Source organism: Aedes aegypti, chromosome 1 (genome assembly GCF_002204515.2).
Source record: "Aedes aegypti strain LVP_AGWG chromosome 1, AaegL5.0 Primary Assembly, whole genome shotgun sequence".
In the NCBI taxonomy this organism is placed as follows: domain Eukaryota; kingdom Metazoa; phylum Arthropoda; class Insecta; order Diptera; family Culicidae; genus Aedes; species Aedes aegypti.
The window spans coordinates 46,512,911-46,534,521 of NC_035107.1; the positions used below are offsets into that span (position 1 = coordinate 46,512,911).

Genomic DNA, 21,611 nt, shown 5'->3' on the forward strand with positions numbered 1-21,611 from the left:
GAAGCTCACAAGACTATAAAGAGCAACGATGGATGGTGTGCAGAATAGCGTGAAGATTTCGGGCGAACATCACAGTTCGTTTGAATCCCGCCGGGGACTTCGACAGGGTGATGGACTTTCGTGTCTGCTGTTCTTCATCGCGCTAGAAGGTGTCAAGCTGTGAGCCGGGTTCAAAAACCGAGGTACGATTTTCACAAGATCCAGCCAATTGGTTTGCTTCGCGGATGATATGGATATTGTCGACAGAACATTTGGAACGGTGGCAGACCTGTACACCCGCCTGAAACGTGAAGCGACAGAAATCGGCTTGGTGGTGAATACGTCAAAAACAAAGTACATGCTGATGGGCGGAACCGAGCGCGACAGAGCCCGCCTAGGAAGCAGTGTTACGATAGACGGGGATACTTTTGAGATGGTTGATGAGTTCGTCTACCTCTGATCCTTGTTAACGGCTGATAACAACGTTAGTCGTGAAATACGGAGACGCATCATCAGTGGAAGTTGCGCCTACTATGGGCTCCAGAAGAAGCTGCGATCGAGAAAGATTCACCCCCGCACCGAATGTACCATGTACAAAACGCTAACAAGACCGGTGGTCCTTTATGGACATGAAGCATGGACTTTGCTGGAAGAGGACCGGCAAGCACTTGGAGTGTTCGAACGAAGGACGCTTAGGACCATCTTTGGAGATGTGCAGGAGAACGGTGTGAGGCGGCGGAGAATGAACCACGAGCTCGCCCAACTCTACGGCGGAACCCTGTATCCAGAAGGTGGTGAAAGCCGGAAGGGTGCGTTGAGTACGTCATGTCGAATCCGCTTGGTACAAGAAGACGGGGAGCACAGCGAGTGAGGTGGCTTGATCAGGTGCAACAAGATCTGGAGAGCGTGGACCAAAATCGAAGTTGGAGGGATACAGCCATGGACCGAGTAAATTGGCGTAACATCGTTAACTAGGTTTTATTATACTAATTGATGTAACATCAGTTTTCGCTTCACTAGTATACTTTAAAGGGCTAAGTTCTTTCCTGTAATGATTTTCATCTTCTGTTACTTAACAAAATTCGATTTAATAATGTTATCAGCCCTCCCAGGATTGTACTTTCAAGCAATAAATATAGCCAAACAGGTCTAATAACTGTTACCACTTACCTTCCCGCAAAAGGCTACGACTCTTCGTTCTCCTCCACAAACTGCTGCAGCAGTCCGTGCTCGATCGGAATGAGCAGATTCTCCGCCCCGTCAACGGTTCGCTTCATCCGAACCAGCTTATGGTCGATGAACTCTGTCAGCTGCGCTCGCAGCGCCAAATCCGAACTTACCAGGAATGCCTCCCGGCAGCTCGAGTACAGATCCTTGAACAGCATGCCCGGATAGTGCGGGTTGCCCTTGTTGGCCAGCTGGTAGCGCACGATGGCCAAGAATATTCCGCGCGAGTTGGACGTCAACGATTGGAACACGTTCTTCATGGAGGATAGGGCCAGGGCACCGGAGTTCTGCACCAGCAGCGAGTTCTCGAAGGCGGTTTCGTCCGAGTAGGGGAGCATCGTCGTGACGTCCCACCAGGAGAAGTTGTAGTAGCTCAGCTTCGATGAGTCCCAGACTGAAAGGAATGTTGTTCAGTTTTTTCAGTTTTTCAACCAAGATTTTGTCTACGAATGTTTTTAGAAATTACTTCAGAGATTTCTTTAATCTATTTTTAAGAAATATTCCAAGTATGTTCTCAAATAAGCTATGCAAGATTTTCACCTAGAAGCATTTTTTAAACATTATTGAAGTAACTCCTGAAATAATCCATAAAGCTCTGTTGAAGCTTGCGTAGAAATTCCTTCTGAAATCTTACGAGGATCTCTGAAGAGCTCCCTAACTTCAGAGGAAATCTTGGAGGTTTTTTTGGATTACATATCAGAATGAAAAGTGAAAAAGCAGTTTAGATACTTGCATTAAAATCGAGACCAATTCTCTAAAAGCGTTTGAAATTATACTAATAAAATAATAAAATTAAAAACATTTTAACTATAAGAGGGATCACTTACTGAGCGGAGTATTGATGTGATCGATCGAAGCTAGCAGATGGATGTTGTCGATCTTGGCCAACCGTGCCAGAATGTTCTGGGCCTTGTTGTTCCGCAGCATGGTTCCGTCCAGATTGTGAACTATCAGGAACAGGTGCGTGTCCGGCAGGTAGCTGAACTCCTCCTCGATGATGTCCACCAGCTCGTGAAAGTTGGCACTGTGCACGTTGAGATCTAGTATGTCACTGGTTATGGCCTCCAGGATGTCTTTGATGGTGAGGGTGGGGAAGAAGCCATTTACCACAATGACGGGTTTGTCGGCAAGCATTTTGCTGTGGAAGGATTGCAGGAGATTTCGCTTGGATCCCAATCCGTACAGGAGGATGTTGTAGCCTTCGTTCATCAGCAAGAGCCACTTGGTGAAGTAGCTGTCGTACTCCTCGTGCAACTTTTTAATGGCTTTTTGATGTTCCTTAGAACCCTGAAGTTCCTTAAGTAACCGGAACAGCTGATCGTGAGGCAATCGAGGAGTCTTCAGTCGGTCCAAAGTCGAATCCGATGTGACAACTTTGGACGAACCATGTGATGTAAAGTAGTCATCGCTCTGCAGAACGTAGTCCAGATTGGCCTTCCGGCGACTTTGGATACGACTGCTGACACGCTGACCAGACAGTACTGGAGTAGAAGGTCCAACTTTCTCCGGAGCGATATCGATCGATCCCAACTGGTTCCGGATGACTGGTCGCTTTGGTTTGGCCTCTTCCGCTTCTTCCACGTCCTCATCATCTTCATCTTCTTCTTCCTTTTCATCATCTTCATGCTCATCGTCTTCATCTTCCTCGGACGACGGAACATATTCGCTGTCGCTGGCCGTAAAATCCGAACCTGATTCGTCCTGCACGATTTTTTTGATATCTGAAATATAAAAAAGATTACATTTCAATGTAAGTCACCATGGCAGTTCTGGTGGCGACCGAGTGTCTTAAAAATAGGAACTTTAAATACCTCTTGACTAAAAAGAGACTAAACATGAATTAATAAAAAAAAAACAACAAAGAAATCTATCAAGAACCAGAAGATAACAGTTTGATACCTCATAGAATCTGTCCAGTCATTTTTTTTGAGAATAGTTGCAAGACTTTTTATAAATGATTTTTCCTATGAATTTCATCATAAAACAAATCCTGGTATGTGTTTCTTTCCGATATTACCCAAAAAATTCTTTAGGAGCTCATTAAGTGGTATTTTTACGGACTTCCAAATGGATTTCTCCAAAAGTTTCGTTCTAAATTTTCCAAGGATAACAACAGAAATTATTTCAAAGATTCCATCAGGAATTTCACAAAAGATTATTTCAGATTTTTATCTAGAAAGTCATATACAGAATATTTCCAGTAATTTTTTGATCGACTTCCCTAGGACTTCTTACAGGAATTTTGTTTAGAACTTCTTTAAGAATTCAACCAGGAGCTTCATCAGAGATGGATCAAAGAATTTCCAACAATACTTCCAAGAAATAAGCCAGAGATTTCTCATAATATTCCTTCAGGAATCCCTACATAAGCCTTCAAAAATTGTTTCAAGACATGCTGAGATTTCCAGGTTTTCCCAGGTTTAAAAAACAATTCCAGGTTCTAGAAATTCGTAGAAATACATAAACAGGGTGTCTACTCGTTTAGCAAAATGAAATTCCCTGATATTTCCAGGTTTTTTCCAGGTTTTATAAAAATAATTCCAGGTTCAAGAAATACTGTAATTTTATATGTCTAAAACAAATTAATGAACGGTAATTTCAAGTACATCAGTATGTGTCTTCTTGAAAGTATTTTTTGTACAGATTATGTACCATTCATTTCCATCGGTCGTTTGGATAACATAGACAGCTTCATGGGCGCTAAATTAAACTTTATTTGGATATGTGGCAATATATCTACAATCTAAATTAACACAAATAATTCGTAAAACTTTTGGATCCCGGATCCATTTTTTTATGATAGAAACACGGATTATCAAGCCCCTGGGTAATCGCGTTCGACCGTATAACATTTGACTGTGGTAATATGATTAAATTATAAATGTTTCATTCATTTCATTCGAAAAAGTTCTAAATTAGTCATGATTGTTACGAAATTTCGAATTGATTGTTGTTCAAGTTTCAGTTTACTTTTCGATTTTTTTTTTTCTGATGTTAAATATTTTCCAATAATTTAAAAAATGAATGAGTTTCTTGAAAATATGAAATTTAGAAACCTCTTTCCAGTAAAAAAGAGATTAAAAAGTAATTAAAAAGAGAACGAAAAGAGACAAAACAGTAATCAAAAACCGAAACCTAACAGGAACCAGGACAAAATAGTTTAATCAGACCAGACATTTCTCTTAAAATATGTTTAAAACTTTTTTTCAAATATTTTTTTTTTGCGGCATTACGACGACATACCAGCACATCTGGTATATGCCAGTAAAGGACAAACATTCATTGATGTATTACGACGACATTACGGAAGTGATGGATTCATATCTATATTTAAAATATTCACTCTCCAAAAATTTTCCTAAGGAATTCCTCCAAAAATTTTGTTTTTTTTTTATATCTCAAAATAGAACCAAGATTTTTCCAAACATTATCACAAAAAATACCACAAGGCTTTCATCAGAAATTCCTTCAGATATTTTTTTGTGAAAAAACCCTTAGTCCTCGAGGATTTTATCCGGTGATTCTCCAATTAGTTTTTTCTAGAACATCCTCCAAGACTCCCGTTTAAAACATGTTGTAATATTCAACTAGAAACGTCTCCAGATGCCTCCAAGGATTTCTCAGGATTTTCTACAAAATTGTTCTTTAGAATTTTTATAAGATTTTGACTACAAATTTCTCTGAGGATATCTTCAGGATTGCGCCTAGGATTTCTTCTCGGAAATTCTTCTATTAATTCTAACATATTTCTCAAGGAAGTTTTCAAAACCTTTTTCTCAAGTATTCTTCCAGGAGTTTTCACCAAGGAAATTTGAATGTAATTTCCCAGAAAGCTGAGAATTAAAAAAAAAATCCTTGACGTGAATTTATGGGTATCTTCTGTTACAGTTACTTATGTAATTTCTTAGGCCACCCTTGATTAAAGAGGATTTTCAGGAAGACTTACTCTTGAAGAACTTTTAGAAGATTTCCAAGATTATTTCTAGGATAATAATAAAAAAGAAAAATCATAATATCTCGCAGGATATTGCGCAAGATCTCCTGGAACACTGGACGAAATTACTAGAATAATCATTCCTACAGTCGAAGCATTTCATAGAAAAAAATGCTGTGGTGTTAAATTGTGTGGAACCTTAAAAGAACTTATCAATATTCCATGGGGATTTTTTGAGCAATTTTTTGAAAAATGTTTGGATGAACTCCAGTGATCCTTGGATGAAATGCTGGAGAAATTCCTAGAAAAAAAAACTCTAAAGAAACTTAATAATGAAACACAGGTCGAATTGAGGAAATTATTTGAAATGTTCTCAATATATTGACTCGAATAACCCCTCGAGGAGCTTTTGGATCTATTCTTTGGAATAACCGTAGACGAAATGGCGTTGAAATTCTTGTCAAGTTTTCTTGGGAGAAATTCTGTGGGAAACTTCAGGATTTCCTGAAGCAAATTATGGAGGAACTCCTGTAAGCATCCTATAAAAAAAATGCTGAAGCAATTTCTTGAAGAATTCATTATAAAATCTTTGGAGAAACCACAAGGATATTTCCTGAGGCTGTTCTCGAGAAATACGAGAAGAAATTTTGCATCTCAGTTATCTGCAAGCAAGATAAGGAAAGAAAAGAGACTTTAGATACTATTTTGTTTAAAATAGAGACTTCAGACACCTTTTATAAAAAATAGAGACTTGCAAAAAAATTGTATATAAAAAGAAACCTGCTACCAGCCCTAGATATGTTAATCCTTTACCGAATAAATTTAGATACATTAAAAACATCAATCATGTTTTGATAAGCTGATGAAATTTCATACTCGAAAGAATTCTCACTGAACAGCTCATATAGTTTTTGGAGAGCGGCGCAGCCGAATTTTTTTTCGAATGAAGATAGTTGTCTGGCAATTAATGATAGCTCTGGGTCATAACGCAAAAATCCTTTGTCGTGAACATATTCTATCATGAATTAATGCTTCAAAATAATTTCCCTGATTGTGATCGAAATTCCCTGAGAATTCCAGGTTTTCCAGGTTTTTCCAGGTAGTAGACACCCTGATAAATGATTGACGAATATTTCATTTTACATGGCTGAAAATTCATTGTGCTTGAGCTTGAGCGTGATTGGCCGCCCGTGGTTGCTACTCCAGTATCGCCAGATCAGCTGCACTTACACAAGGAACCAACCGAATGATTGCTTGGGACTAACAGACACCCTTAGTGTATAAGTGCTGGTTTTCTTCTATGTTTAGGCAACAATGGCACCTGTCACTTCAGAATGCAGACCAATGAATGAAAGAATGGAAGCGTAGGAAAACGGTTTCTTGTCCGTCTCTGGTTCTATCGTTTGTTATGAACGAGTAGTGTGTTAGTGTGATAAATTAAGTGTGGAAGATAGTATCAAGTGAAAGATACAACTACTAGGTACTAAGTACGAGGAAAGGGACGGGCCTGGAATTGAATCCATAACCTTCTGCATATGAAGCAAAAGCGGTAGCCATTTGGCCACCAATACCGCACGGTGTGCTGGAACACAGATATTATCGAACTTGCATGAACCTCAGATCTTTTTTCACGAAAAGCTCACCTTGGTAGACATGAAAAGCATGCCGCATATTAAAAAATCTTTCATCGGCAAAAATTTGAAAAAAGTTAATTTTTGTGTTTTTGGCTTCTTTTCATATAAGGGGTTTATATAACAATAATATAGTTATACTAATTTCGATGAATTTCAACGCTTAAAGACCAATTTGACACATCATGAAGCCAAACAATTTAAAGAGCTTCTAAATTAAGTACCATTTTTACATACACCCTCACAATATGACCAGCCCATGGCAGTATGCCGCATTTTATGTAATCAAAAATTTCATTAATCACATTGCAGCCGCTACCGGTACCAAAATTAGTTACTACTGGTACACGTGTTCTAATAATTTAGATAGTATTCTAGTAGAATACGCTCGAAAATGGTGCAAAAGGTTTGAAATAAAGTAATAAATTCGCACATTAGTTTAACATTTTTTGCAAAAGCAGCAATTTGAATCTTTTGAATGTTGCATACAAATAATTTCTAGAACATAACTTTATTTGGAGGTGAAGATGCAACGAAGCCACACCTCAAATTATCAAGAGCACAAATCTAGAGAATCAGAAAGCCGTGCCATATGAAATCGGGGGCCCAGATAGCCGTAGCGGTAACGCGCAGCTATTCAGCAAGACCAAGCTGAGGGTCGTGGGTTCGAATCCCACCGGTCGAGGATCTTTTCAGGTTGGAAATTTCCTCGACTTCCCAGGGCATAGAGTATCTTCGTACCTGCCACACGATATACACATGCAAAATTGGTCATTGGCATAGTAAGCTCTCAGTTAATAACTGTGGAAGTGCTCATAGGAACACTAAGCTGAGAAGCAGGCTCTGTCCCAGTGCGGACGTAACGCCAGAAAAAAGAAGATATGAAAATTTTGTTGATTGATTACCACCAGCGAGTGATCAATTGACCAAGTTTTCAATTCAAACCCCTGCACGGTGCTCCCCTGACCGTTATTATCAGAAAAAAATCTCCATCAATTCTGTGCTCATCAGCCGTTTTTTATAGTTAAGCTGCATGTCTGGGCAAAATTTAAAAAAATCGTTTGGCCTCTTTTTGATGTTACGCCCTTTTGACTATATAAGTCCTAAAATTCAAAGGAAATCTGAGAAATTCAAGCGGATTTTTATTAGCAGAAATTATTTGAAGAAATAAACCATCAAAATTTGGTCTAAAGTTGGTGTTTTTAGTTATTTGTAACTTCTAGGTGGAGTTTTTAATGCGAAGATCAACAATATATGGAGCTACGCCCACTAATTTTGAATATATCAATTAGGCATTATAATACCGTCAAGTATGTTCAAATGTTTTCAATGACACGTTGATCTTACATACCGCAGAAGTCTTTCACAACTAACTGATTTTTCATAGGCTCAAGTGCTATAAGGCATTACGGAGCCAATTTTGTAACGTTATTATTTGAGAGAGACTAGCGAAGAGGAAAAATGTCAACGTCATATGCACATGCATCCCAGATTCCGCTGTCATAAAACGTCAAATGAAGCTTGTCGTTTTATGGCTGAAAAAGTGAAAAGTATTAAATTAAAATATATTGTTGATCTTCGCATTAAAAACTCCACCTAGAAGCTACAAATAACTAAAAACACCAACTTTAGACCAAATTTTGATGGTTTATTTCTTTATATAATAACGGCTTATTAAAACCCGTTTGAATGTCTCAGATTTCCTTTGAATTTGTGGACTTATATAGTCAAAAGAGCGTAACATCAAAACGGGCCCTACGATTTTGAAAAAAAAAAATGCCCAGACATACAGCTTAACTATAGAAAACGGCTGTTGAGCACAGAATTGATGGAGATTTTTTTCTGATAATAACGGTTAGGGGAGCACCGTGCTCTGACTCGTTCTCTAAATTTGTGCTCTTGAAAATTTGAACGCAGACTTTGATGTTTTACAATGAAGAACATTACTGAAGACCGCGAATTTAATATTACTGGCGCGAAACCGGATAGCGATATTTCGACTAGCAACACTTTTTAGTGTCGGATGTAGCAGGCTGTTCTCGTATATTGTATATAAAGCGCACTACTTCAGACAAATAAAATACAAAACGATGCATAATAACTAATATAAAAATCTAAATTTTAGTTTGGGGTTTAGATGAATTGTCTATGAGGTTGCATTAATGCTGTGATATTGTAGAAAATACACCATAAATCATCTATTAAAACATTACAACTCAAAATCACAGACTAAATTAAAACAGTGTAGTGCTCTATAACATTCTAATAGCTGTATGCAATCATATATTTGTATAAAATTTCTATTATCTTGATTATATTCCTAGCTTTTTAGAATAACTTATCCCAGATTCCAATTATTTAGATAAATCGCGAATATTGATAATATTGGTGTGCGGTAAGTAAATGTGAAGTTGGTAAAATACGGCATACTATCATGGGCTGTTCATATTGTGTGGGTGTATGTAAAAATTATGCTAAATTCAGAACCTTCATAAAATACTTGGCTTCATGGTGTACTAAATTGGTCTTTAAGCGTTGAAATTTATCGAAAATATTGTAACTCAATTATTGTTCTATGAACCCCATATATGGGGAGAAGCCAAAAACACAAAAATCGACTTTTCTCAAATTTTTGCCGATGAAAGATTTTTTAATATGCCGCATGCTTTTCTTGTCTACCAAGGCGAACTTTTAGTGGATAAAGATCTGAGGTTCATGCAAGTTCGATAATATCTGTGTTCCAGCACACCGTGTACCGCCATTTTACATGACTGATTTTTTTAAACGTGCTGCGAAGCATCCATACAATAATGATAAATTTCCAAGTATTTTTTTATTTTTTAATAAAATAATAAACAAATATTTTATTATCAGCTGTACAAAAGCTGTACAAAAATAGGGTGATTTTTATTTGATTGCTACAAAAAAAAAAAATCATTTAATCTTATCAAATGATCTAAACGTGTCTTTAATCATCAAAATCAGATATGAAGAAAATAGTCTATTCGAACTTAAAGGAAAACACGTTTTCCTTAAAATGGGATTATGAATTATGGATTTTCCAAGGACTTTCTCCAATATTCCCGTTTGGAGTATTTCTAAAATTCATTAATAAATTCCTGTTTTTTTGTTTTAATTTCCCAAAGAAATCCCAAAAAAAAAATCTAGTCATTCTTCCAGCGATGTCTCCAGGGAAATGTCAAGGATTTGTTTCAGATTTTTTGGAGGAAATTTTGAGAAAAATTTGCGTGGAATTTATAAAGAAATTTTTTGTGTGAGTTCTGAGAATGCCTTGATGAATTCCAACGAGGATTTCTTTAAAAAAAACTCCAGGATTTTTGATCAAATTATTCTTACTCTTAGGATTTTCTTGACAAAATCTAATATAACTGTAAAAAACCCTCGAATTTCTGTACAATGTCCTACAAGACTTTTTATGAAAATCTTTTACGAATTTCGGAGATACTCCTTGGAGAAATGTATGTATTAATAATTAGAAAATATCCTGTAAGAAGGACTGTAGTAATAATTTATGTAGAACTTTAAATAAAGTGTTGAACAACCCACGGAGTTTGGAAATATTATTTGAAAAAATATTAGAGAAAAGTTGGAATCACAGCAATAATATTTTGACGAAATGCTGGAGAAATTGTGAGTGAAATCTCTGGAGGAATTTAATGAGGAATTTCAGATCGATTTTTCTGAGGAGTTCTTATAAAAGTTTATAAAAGATTCAATCGAATAAATCTGTAATAAATCGTGGATGGCTTTTTATAGAATCCATATGAAAAATGAAAAAAATCGGCGTGGGAATTATTGTAGGGTTTCTTGAAAAATATCGAAACTATGGAATAAACCTTTGTGGAAGAACTTCTTTAGGGTATGTGATGAATCTCCTACACTGAGAAAACTGGAGTTATGTTATTCATAACACCTTTCGTATGAAACAGTATTTTGCTAGCTGAAAAACATTTCATACGATTCGTATGATTCCCATAAATCGTTTATGAAGAGTATACGAATCAAATTCAAGATTCATACGAGGCTCTATAACATTTCATACGATGTACTTATGAAATCCAATGCAAGCCTTGTTTGAAATAGTTCATACGTTTTTCTTATGAATCGAGTCTGGTCTACTTTCTATTCTTTTTTTTTTTTTTTTTTTGTATGTTGCTAGCCGTACAGTGAATACTGTCCAAAGCTCTAAACTAGACTTTAGATAGAAAAGAGGACGTAATCCTTCTGAAGCAGTTCACCAGACGTGCACGGAAAGATGGCTTCCAAGAAGACACTGTTGCGATCTGTCTCAGAAGGTTACGGTAGAAGGTGGAAAACGTTCTTTTCACACTATCACTTCACTTGATAACTATTAGATTACTTCATAGCACTATTCACTGGTATTGATATCACTATCTTTATTATCAACTGAATTTCTACTAACAGCGTCACCATTATCTGTACCAATTTTGTTATTAACATCACATCTATAACCCAGCCGCAACACAACACTACTGCTCTATCAGGTTTAAAGTATAAAACTTCTCGTTACAAAATAATCACTGTAATAAATAAATCATATAAACACTCAATATCATTATCTTCATTAAAATAAAAGTAAGGTTTTTGTTGCTTATATCACTAATATTCATAATATCACCAACTATCATCACTCGAATAATCACCATCTTTGTAGCTTACTACTATTAACCACACAAACTTATTCGACACAATAACGTCATCTCACTATATTATTACATTATCACTATTTTCAAAACCAGCAACGAGATTATTCATATATCTTCTTAAGGTGATCTCGTCGAGGGGCTGAAGGCCGCAATAATAATGAGAACAATGTCCTGCAATAATGAAGCGCATCGCACAGCAATCACAAGCGCAGATTATACTAATCACTTACACTGGGCTACCTGTTTTCACTAAAACTACCTCCGAGTACGCGTCTAAGATAACACTCCTTAATCAGATTTATTTTAGAATGGAATTAATGGAATAGTATATGTGCTTACCTTTTCAGTGTTGGGGGTGTTAGTGATTATTTCCTACTCACTTATATCCTAGTTTTTTCTCATGAGTTACTATTCCTATTTGCGGTTACGGGTACCTATAAATAGAGATAGCGATTAGTCACAAGTTTTTTTAGTCTGACGGCATTCGTTTGACCAGCACAAAACTTCTTTCATAACGCATATTCAATGCTATGATGAAAAACTTAATCCTGAAATGACGCTAGCTGACGAGAAGAGAGTGTTATAATTAGTAATTAGTAAATAGCGATATTATTGATATAAGAAACGGATTTAATAAGATTCTGCTGTATCCTTGTACGGCCATGCGTGTTCCTGTTCAGCGCGATTTCTTCAATGTTAGGAGGTTTTGATGCACATTAAAACAAATAAAATAATGCTCCGGATGAGTGTCTGGAAGTATAAATAAAATGCGTATAGAAAAAACAAACAAAGGCCGCTTCATCATAGACCACGTAAAGTATCAGTTCACGGCGATGGTAATCAATAGTGTTCATTAGAAAACACTTTTGATTATTATCACCATTGACACCACTAGTGTGCATCTTTCTCTTCAGAGTAAAGATACATTTAAGCCCCGAGACCTGACAGCAATCAAGCTGATCACAAGGTTGTGCCTTTGCCCAGGGAGTCTGGTCTACTTTCTATTCGGATCAAAATGGCGTTTGTACTGAAGAAGCTCGCGAATTTCATAGTTTTGATGAAGGCCTTTGCCGTGTTTAGAGGTAAAAAGTAATTATCGATAATTCTACGTAGAGCGTAAATACGGCGGCCAAAAGAAGAAATTTGTAAAGCTTTATCTCGTGCAATGGGAGCACAATGGGAATACGAGGTTATCAAGAAAGGTAGAACAAAACGTAAGTTGAGTTATTAGATTTTATCTTATGTTTCATATTATTAATCGACTATCTCCTTCAGAATCTGTTAAACATCTCAAAGAAACTTTCTTTAGCGGTGCCAAACTGCCAGGAGACTTCAGTTCTGACAACGGCAATATTCAATTGGATGTCATTTTCAACGGGGATACAAACTGTTGATTTGTAAACAGCGATCGAAATGTATGTTTTTAAGTGAATGATGTTTTTATTGTCAATTTTTTGCAAAAATATAGCATAGTTTACATATATTGAACTGCTCATTTCTAATCAATTTAAAAAGTTGCAAACAACATTTTCCAATAAGTGTCCGTGTTTAGAATGAAAAGGACGCTATAAGTGATATTCTATAAGACAAAGAAAACTACGAGAAACGTCTTGTTACAATTGAAATACTGCAAAAGTCATAATAATATAAAATAAATTATATGAAGTGTCGTACAAGGGTCATACTCAAATATATTGAGATTCATACGAGTACAATTTGATGTTCATAACAAGTATTCATAGATTTCATACGAAACATTTATGGAATCTATACTACTGTACTGCAAGAAGCATACTATACCACAAGCTAATTCGTTCATAACGACATCGTATGAAATTTATAATATTTTCTTCTGGTAAAATTTCATACCCGTTTCGTATGGAAATCAATATATTTTTTTCCTCAGTGTACAAGTACCGACTGGAAAAAATCGGTAAATGAATCAATGGAAAAAAACATCTGGAGGAAATTCTGGGGTAATCGCTGTTTTTTTTTCAGAGTAATCTATGTGAAAATAGCTGGAGGTAATAATGTTGCAGTGCTCTACGATTTTCTTGACAAAATTCGTGAAGGAATTCTAGAAATAATCACTAGAATATCTTGAAATTCCTTCTAAAATTTGTGGAATAGTCGGAAAAATTCTGTAAACAATGTTGGAATGTTGTCAACTAAGTTTCATATGCTGAATGAACGACACCTAACTGTAAATGGGAACTGTACTTACCTGTACCAACTTTCCAATCTTAAGTTTTACATCCTTATCTAAACATATTTTATGTTGGATACATAAAAATCGTTGGAACATTTTAGGACTGAATATCTCTAGTATCAACTTGATAGCGGCGCAGCCGAAAATTTTTATGATTGAAAAGATTTTTTGTGACAAAAAAAAACATATTCTACCTGGTATTACTGATTCCAAATAATTTCCCTGATTGTGTCCGAAATTCCCTGAGAATTCCAGGTTAAATAAAATTCCCTGATTATTTCAGATTTTCCAGGTTTTTCAAGGTGTTTGACACCCTGTTACTGGTATATTTTTAGGAAAATGTCTAGAAATCAGTGGGGAATTTCGGGAGGTAGGTTTTTCTAAATAACTTCTCGAAAAAAAAAAATGTGGGAACTTCATGATGAGTCCCAGATCCCTGAAAGTTTTTTTTCAAAGATTTCCTCCAATAATCACTGTCTGGGAGTAAGATAATATGAAAAAAAATGTAAAAATGCCTGGAAAATATTAAAAAAATCAGTGAAGAATTTTTTGTGTAAAAATCCCTAAACAAAATTCTTTGAACACTATGGATATACTTTCGTTGACTTTGTTGGAAGAACTCATGTAGATATCTTTGAAAGGTCTCCTAGAGTAACAACTGAAGAAATTTGAGAAAGAATAAGTGTAGGAAATCTCATAAACAGCCGTTAAACAAATGCAGGAAGAATTGTTGGAGGAATTTCTGGAGGAGTCCCTGAATGTATTTCAGAAGATTTTTCTGAAAAAAAAAACGCTAGAAGAATAGTTAATGCTTTGCCGTGATGAATCTGAGAAGAAGTTCTTGAAGAACTAAATAATCGCGTAATAACTCCTGAGTTTCGCCAGGTATCCCTCAGAGTCTTAGGAAGTATTCCTTGAAATAATCCGACAGAAGTTTATTTCGGGATTCCTCCATCTTCAAATGTATACTATTATGGAATAACAATGTATACTTTTAAGAATAGTGCTACAAAAACACAAGACATGATTTCATAAGTTTTATGTTTAGACTTTCAAGGATTTTTCCACAAACTCTTTCTTACAAAAAAATCGAAGATTGCAGTAAGTGTTTTTCTGAGAGTTCCGATACATGACACAACACATCCAGAAAATTTCTCAACAGGTGGCTTCCCCTTTCTCCATTCGAGAATAACAGGATAATACGTATTTCTTCAGACGTCACTTCTAGTATTTTTTTCTAGGGCTCTGCCATTAACATTCCATGATTTCCATCAAAGGATTTCTCGCAAAGTTATTTTAGATATGTCTCTGAAAATTCATCTAAGAATTTTCATCAAGTCAACGAAATTTTCTTTAAAATGGAATCAACAATTTGCTCAACACTAAGAAGCTCTTTTTGAAAATTCTCTAAGCATACACCCGATTCTGTTTTGGCACGGTTTTTTTTACACGGCCATGCAAAATTCATACATATTTTTCCGCCAAATCCTTATTTTTGCATGAAACGTCGAGAAATGGTGTTATTTTTTTGCACGGTTTTTGAACTTTTGAACTGAAAACTTTTTTTTGCACGATACGCCTCCCCCGTGCAAAAACAGAATCGGGTGTAATTCAATGGATTCTTTTGGAAACTCCTCCAAAGATTTCCACATCAAAAAATGCCCAAAATAAATCTGAAAAACATTTGTTTGTTGTTTCGTCAAGGTTTGTTCAAGATTTTTCTAAAAATATTTCTCCCAGTGATTTGTAAAATTCATAAGGGTTATGAAATTTCTTTTCAATTACAAAGATTAATTTTATAAAGATTTGAGATGTTTTTAGAGATATCGAATAAACCATTACAGTAATATTTGAAGGAATCATTGGATGAAGTCCAATAAAACCCATCTCTCAGGGATCTCATAAAAATTATCTCAGGATTCATATTAGGATACTCATAATCCCCTCAGCATTCTCATCAGAATTCTTTCTCAAGATCAGGCTTGATAACCATCGGTTTCGGATGACGAAAACTTTAAAAAATAATCAGTGCGTAAAAAATCGTAATTTTCTTTTTCTTCAATGACTAACAAGATTCTCATCAGAATCTTCTTGGAATTCTCATCAAAATCCTCTCAGAATTGAAATTAGAATACTCTCAGAATTGAAATCAGAATCCTTTAAGTATTTTCATCAGAATGCTATAAGGATTCTCGATCAAAATCATTTGAAAATTCTCGAAAAAATCTCATCAGGCTTCTCATATGAACTCTACCAGGATATCAGGAATTGCAAAAACGAAGCATCGGTCTATTGAAATCAAAACGTTCTCTTCCTGTATCGATGGACTATAGAATATCGAGTTCTGCAGAGTCGACTGTATTATGGCGCAATTATTTTATGAATATGAATGTTTGAAGCAATCTTTGCAAAATTACAACTTACTTTTCTTCAGCTTGGTCCGCTCCCGGTGCGGCGTTTTGGCCAAATCAACCTTGCTTTTCCTCCGTCCGGCCGCCGTTGGAGTTTTGGGAGTTTTCGGCGTAGCCACCGCCAGCTTGCTGATGCTTTTCCTCCCGGTGGTGGGTGTCCCAACCGTGGGCGTCCGGTGGACACTCGATGCGGCCAGCACATTCATCGAGCCTCGCTTCCTTGGCGTTCGGAAGCCGAAAATCTTTTGCCCTTCCACGTCCAGTCGGTCCTCGAAAAGGGTGGTCGCTTTGACCTTCCCCACCAGTTCGTCCATTTGCCACTCGCCTTCCGACTGGTCCTGCTCACTCTCGGCTTCCTCCGATTCCGGTTCCGCTCTTCGTCGACCGGCTTTCGAGGGGGTATTAACAAACCCCTCGGTGTACCGCTTATTGGGGGATCGATGCCGAAGCGAGCGTCTCGGGGGAGCTGCGTGTTCGTGTGCCGCCACATACTCCTCCTCCATCATTTCCTCCGCTTCCGAGGATTCTTCGATGGTATTTTCCTTGACCAGCATCGATTGTTTTCCTGGTGAAAAAATATATTGAGTATTACTATCTGTTTATATTGAATTGTATTTCGTAATCGTAATTATAGTGTAAACGTTACATAAACTTATTAGTCTTTCAAACAGGAATCAGAAGGCCACAGTTTTTATAGGAATTTTTCAGAGATTACATCTTTCAAGCAAACTATCATGATTTGTTCAAAAACATAACAAAAATCCGATCAAGAGTCTTAAAGGACCTTGCTATTTATTTATCCATCAATGGTTGCCTTGGATTTATGAATGATCCTAAGAAATTTGTTGGGGATTATTGAAAGAGTTTGCTGTAAATTGCAGATATCCACACTAAACCTCATCATGGGCCTCTAGTAATAGTCTAACTAGTAATGCAGACAAAGCTTCATGAAGAATCAGTATCATAAACAATATCAGAAATTCATCAAACGGAATTCTTAATGAATCTATCCAGGTTTTAAGTAGGTTTCCAAAGAAATATGCAAACTATATTGTTTGGCTTAGCTTTTTCCCAATCTCTGCGAATCTATTGGAAATTTCAAGCAATATCAGCCAAGGATTCCACTTAAAACCTTTTTAGCAATTTATTAATAATAAGGGTTTCAAAATGCTAGTAATGGACCCCGGAGTGGGGCCCAAATAGCCGTAGCGGTAAACGCGCAGCTATTCGGCATGACCATGCTGAGGGTCGCGGGTTCGAATCCCGCTGGTCGAGGATCTTTTCGTAAAGAAAATTTTCTCGATTCCCAGGGCATAGAGTATCTTCGTACCTGCCACACGATATACACATGCAAAAATGGTCAATCGGCAAAGAAAGCTCTCAGTTAATAACTGTGGAAGTGCTCATAAGAACACTAATCTGAGAAGCAGGCTTTGTCCCAATTGGGACGTAACGCCAGAAAGAAGAAGAAGAATGGACCCCTTAGTAACTGAAATTTACGCTTTTCGCAATGATATCTCAGACGGATATACGTTTTGTGGAGTCTAAATCAAGTCCAATGTTTTGACGTAGGACTACGTCTTTGTTTTCTATATTGGGGTGCACTTTAAAAGTACGAAAAATGAGACATGTAACGAAATTAGGGAAGATTTTGAACGTTAATAACCAATTATTACGATTTTAGTATCATTCGATCAGAAATGTATCTACGCATCGTTAGTAATATATCCGATAAGTGAATTTTGTTGTTAAACTATTGAAAATTTGATAAATGACCCCTTTCTTATCCAACCAATCACGTTCGGGCATTTTTCGACGGTATCGCTTCCCACTATAAAAGCAAACGGGTCCCTGCTTCTTCCCTCAGTCTTCTTTTTGCTGTCGGACTGTGAACACGATCGGGCGAGTCATTCTCGCTTTGCTTTTGCACCCGCGTCACAGTCCAATTTGTGTCGTCGGAAGAGGAAGACGCAAGATTGATTTGCGGCGGCGATGACGATGGCTTGGGCGCTTCTCCGAGCGGGGGACTACTGCCTCGTCATCGCCGCCGCAAATATATTCGCGCTCCCAGATTTAGACTCGTGATAAAAAAATTTCAGCATCGATGGTCAAGAAGCAAGCCCGTTAGGAGCCAATTACCAGAAGCCCCCAGAGTCGCTGATCCGAGGAGCGGCTGCTAATCGAGCGTCGGACTAGTGAAATCGCTCAAGATTTCAAGAGTGACCATCGTTTCCAGATTTCGATTTGTGCCCGGGGATCCAATACCCGTTGCTGTTGTGCGCCATCCAAGTCACGAACTATTCAGCTGGTTCGTCGTATAAGCAATTTCCCCGTTTGACCATGACAATCAACTGATAACATCCCGTAGTGCTCCTTGTCAGGGCCATCAAATTTGTGGGAAAGAGTTGAAGGAATAATATTTCCGACCTTATTACATCTTATATTCCTCAATCAATCTCGCAGCTTCGTACAAAATTTAGTTTGTTATGAATAATTGATGGCACGTCAATTTGAGACTATTCGTGGACGCTGCTGCAGTGCCGTCGGGGTGAGTGCTCAACATTTCACAACGATTGTAAACTAGAGTGGAATTTCCGACAGTGTCTTTGATTTGCCATATTTTATGAGAACACTTCGATTACGAAAATGATCACATGTAACAAAATTGCGACATGTTTAGAATGCTTTTGAAAAGAAATTCCCATTGAACAATTTTCATAATTTTGGCACCATGGATCAGAAATTTACCTTCATATTAGAGAAAACTATTGATTATCAATAGCGAACTATTGAATATTAAGTAATTGTCAACCCTTTCATTCATGTTCGACCAATTTCTCACGCATTATCATTTTTCGCAATTATCAAGTAATTCTAAGTCCAACTCATTATTGGCACATATGCATTTCCCAGATTGGTCGATTAGAAAGAGAAGAGCACGAAGGGGAAGAGCATAATCTGCTAATCGAAGGGTATATAGCATGCTTCCTTCGTTGGATTCGGTTTCATTCCGTTTCGACTTCCGAGCTGGCAAGAGCTCCTCCGATCCTGTGCAGCGACGTCCGCACCTGCTGACCTTCAAGCTAGCGATCCAGCATCTGGTGATCGGTGGTCAAGAAGCAAGCCCGTTAGGAGCTAAATTCCAAAAGCTGATCCGAAGAGAAAAGAGCAGCGAATCAAGCGTCGGACTTATGAAATCGCTCAAGATTTCAAGTGTGAGCATCGTTTCCAGATTTCGACTTGTGCCCGGTGATCCACTACCCGTTGCCAGTGTTGGGAAACTCGTGAGTACTCACTGAAAACTGCAAACTCACTCGCGAGTATGAGTTGTACAGCTTGAACTCTCGCGTGAGTATACTCAGGCGTGAGTTTCAGTTGTACAGCTCATACTCGCGAGTGAGTTTTCGACTAACACTTACTCACTCGTGAGTAATTTTACTCACTTGAAATATTGTAAATATTCTAAAAGCTTGCGAATGGCCCAAATAAATAATAAGTAATAAGTAAGGCTATTCTTGGGGTTACCTTATTCAAATGATAGCATGAAAATTTTATTCTGAAAACCATTTGATGCACGCAAAACGTTATTATGATATGAATTCATAACACAAGCTGTAAGCGGGATGTACCTACTCGAGAAACGCCAAGGTGAGAAATACAGATAGCTCCGGTGCGAGAATGGATCTCGGATTTGAGGCTGCTTTTATTGCGGTACTCGTGGTGAACAGAAAGGCTGTAATATCAACATTGGCACTACTCAATTCAGAACAGTTGCGTTATTACTATTACGGCACTGTATAATCTAGTGCAGAAAAGTAGGCCGTTTCATGGCAGATTGGCGTGATGAAATACAGCCTATTGCGATGAGAAATTGCAAAAATTACTAATTACTACTAATATTATCCAATTACGTAATAAGTCTTAACTAAAACTCTTTATTCAGGTTACCTATTAGGTGGATACCTCAAAGTTTTGCTCCTTTCATTTGGTGGGCTTCAAATAAAATCCATATCGAAAAATTCGAATGCCAAAGTTTAATGAGAAAAAGGGACGGTGAAATTCCCGGAAATCCTCAACCGCATGTCATTCGATATATAGGATGATGATGGTCTTCGGCGCGGTGGCGGCCTTAGCGGTTAACCACGGACGAACGCCGAGCGAGCAGCTAATCAACAAAGGAATTTTCGAATAAATCACTCACCGCTTGTGGAATGCTCTCGTTTCTTTTGTGTGCCTACCTAATCCTCCGATCCGTGCGCGCAACGGAGAGAACCTTGGCTATTCGGCGGCGGTGGCGGCCGACCCGAGAATGCGCCGACTTCTGGGAATCGCACATTGACTAATTTTCGGAATTGTCAAAAAAAGGGTTACGTGGTCGTCGTCGGTTCGAGGTGTTGGCCATGGTCTGGTGAGATGCTCCCACGGACAGTAGTTTGAAGTTGATCGGAATGTATCCTTTAAGAGATCAGGTTTTGTCATGTTATCGTTGTTGAGAAATAATGTATTTGCGCATTATGTTAAACAAGATTTTCTTACTACTTTATTAGTATCATTTCAAACACTACATCAATTTCTTATATCTAGGTGTCCTGTGTTAGGAAACACTATCGTCCTGATTTGGTAAAACTTGATTAAGCTCTTAATAACAACATATTACATTTCATTTGCAGTAGCTATTCAGATTTTTTACAGATGAATTGAATTCAGATGTGTATTAGAAAAAACAAATCACTCTTAAATAAACTTAAGCTAGCTCAACCTACATATATAACGCATCAATCATGGCAATAGAAGATTGCAACGATTTTTGTCAAAAATATTAGTAATTTTATTCGACATTTGTTCCAATGTTTCAACATTAGACATTCTATGTAACTCATTAGTACTATACCGGTGAGGGAGTTTTAGAATCATTTTCAAAATTTTATTTTGAATCCTCTGCAGAGCTTTCTTGCTGGAACTACAAAAGCTAGTCTATATTGGTACAGCATACAATAATTAGTTTGCAGATCAAAAACTTGTTCTTGAGACAGAATTTTGATTTTTTGTTAAAGTAGATAAATACATTTTTTGCTATTTCGAAAAATGCCGTTTCAACTGGAATAACTCTAACTCTGAACACGAAGGCTGGGACACAGTAGTACCCATAAATGTCACAAATTTTCTCACTCCCATCGGTATCAGGCAGATCTATATTCCGTATTAGAGGAATGAACAGGTAAGAAAGCACAGCCAGCAGCTGACTAAAAATGCTGGACGATCCGATCCCACATCAGAATCGCCAACCTGTGTCGGAGCCTGATCGCACAACGGATGTAGACTCTAATGAAGTGACTCGCCGTGTAATCCGAATGGAAAGTCACTTCGCTCGAGTCAAGAATTGTCACCTCGCTATAGGACACCAATTTGGGTCCTAAAATTTTTAATGAAATCTTGTTTTTATTTAATAACACGAAAAAGCATGTTACTGTAACTACTTTAGCAATTTTCCCGCTCAAATAATGGCTTTATCATGTTTAAACTTTAATTTAG

General features: G+C 37.3%; 1 protein-coding gene across 1 annotated transcript; it reads right to left on the reverse strand.

Moving 5' to 3' along the window:
- Positions 1 to 1,045: 1,045 nt before the first annotated feature.
- Positions 1,046 to 16,671, reverse strand: LOC5569197 (origin recognition complex subunit 2). Its single transcript, XM_021843978.1, has 3 exons — positions 16,093 to 16,671; positions 2,034 to 2,927; positions 1,046 to 1,600 (listed from the first exon to the last, which is right to left on the reverse strand). Exons 1-3 carry the CDS (start codon positions 16,631 to 16,633, stop codon positions 1,164 to 1,166), a joined length of 1,872 nt encoding a protein of 623 aa, XP_021699670.1. The 5' UTR covers positions 16,634 to 16,671; the 3' UTR covers positions 1,046 to 1,163.
- Positions 16,672 to 21,611: the final 4,940 nt, after the last annotated feature.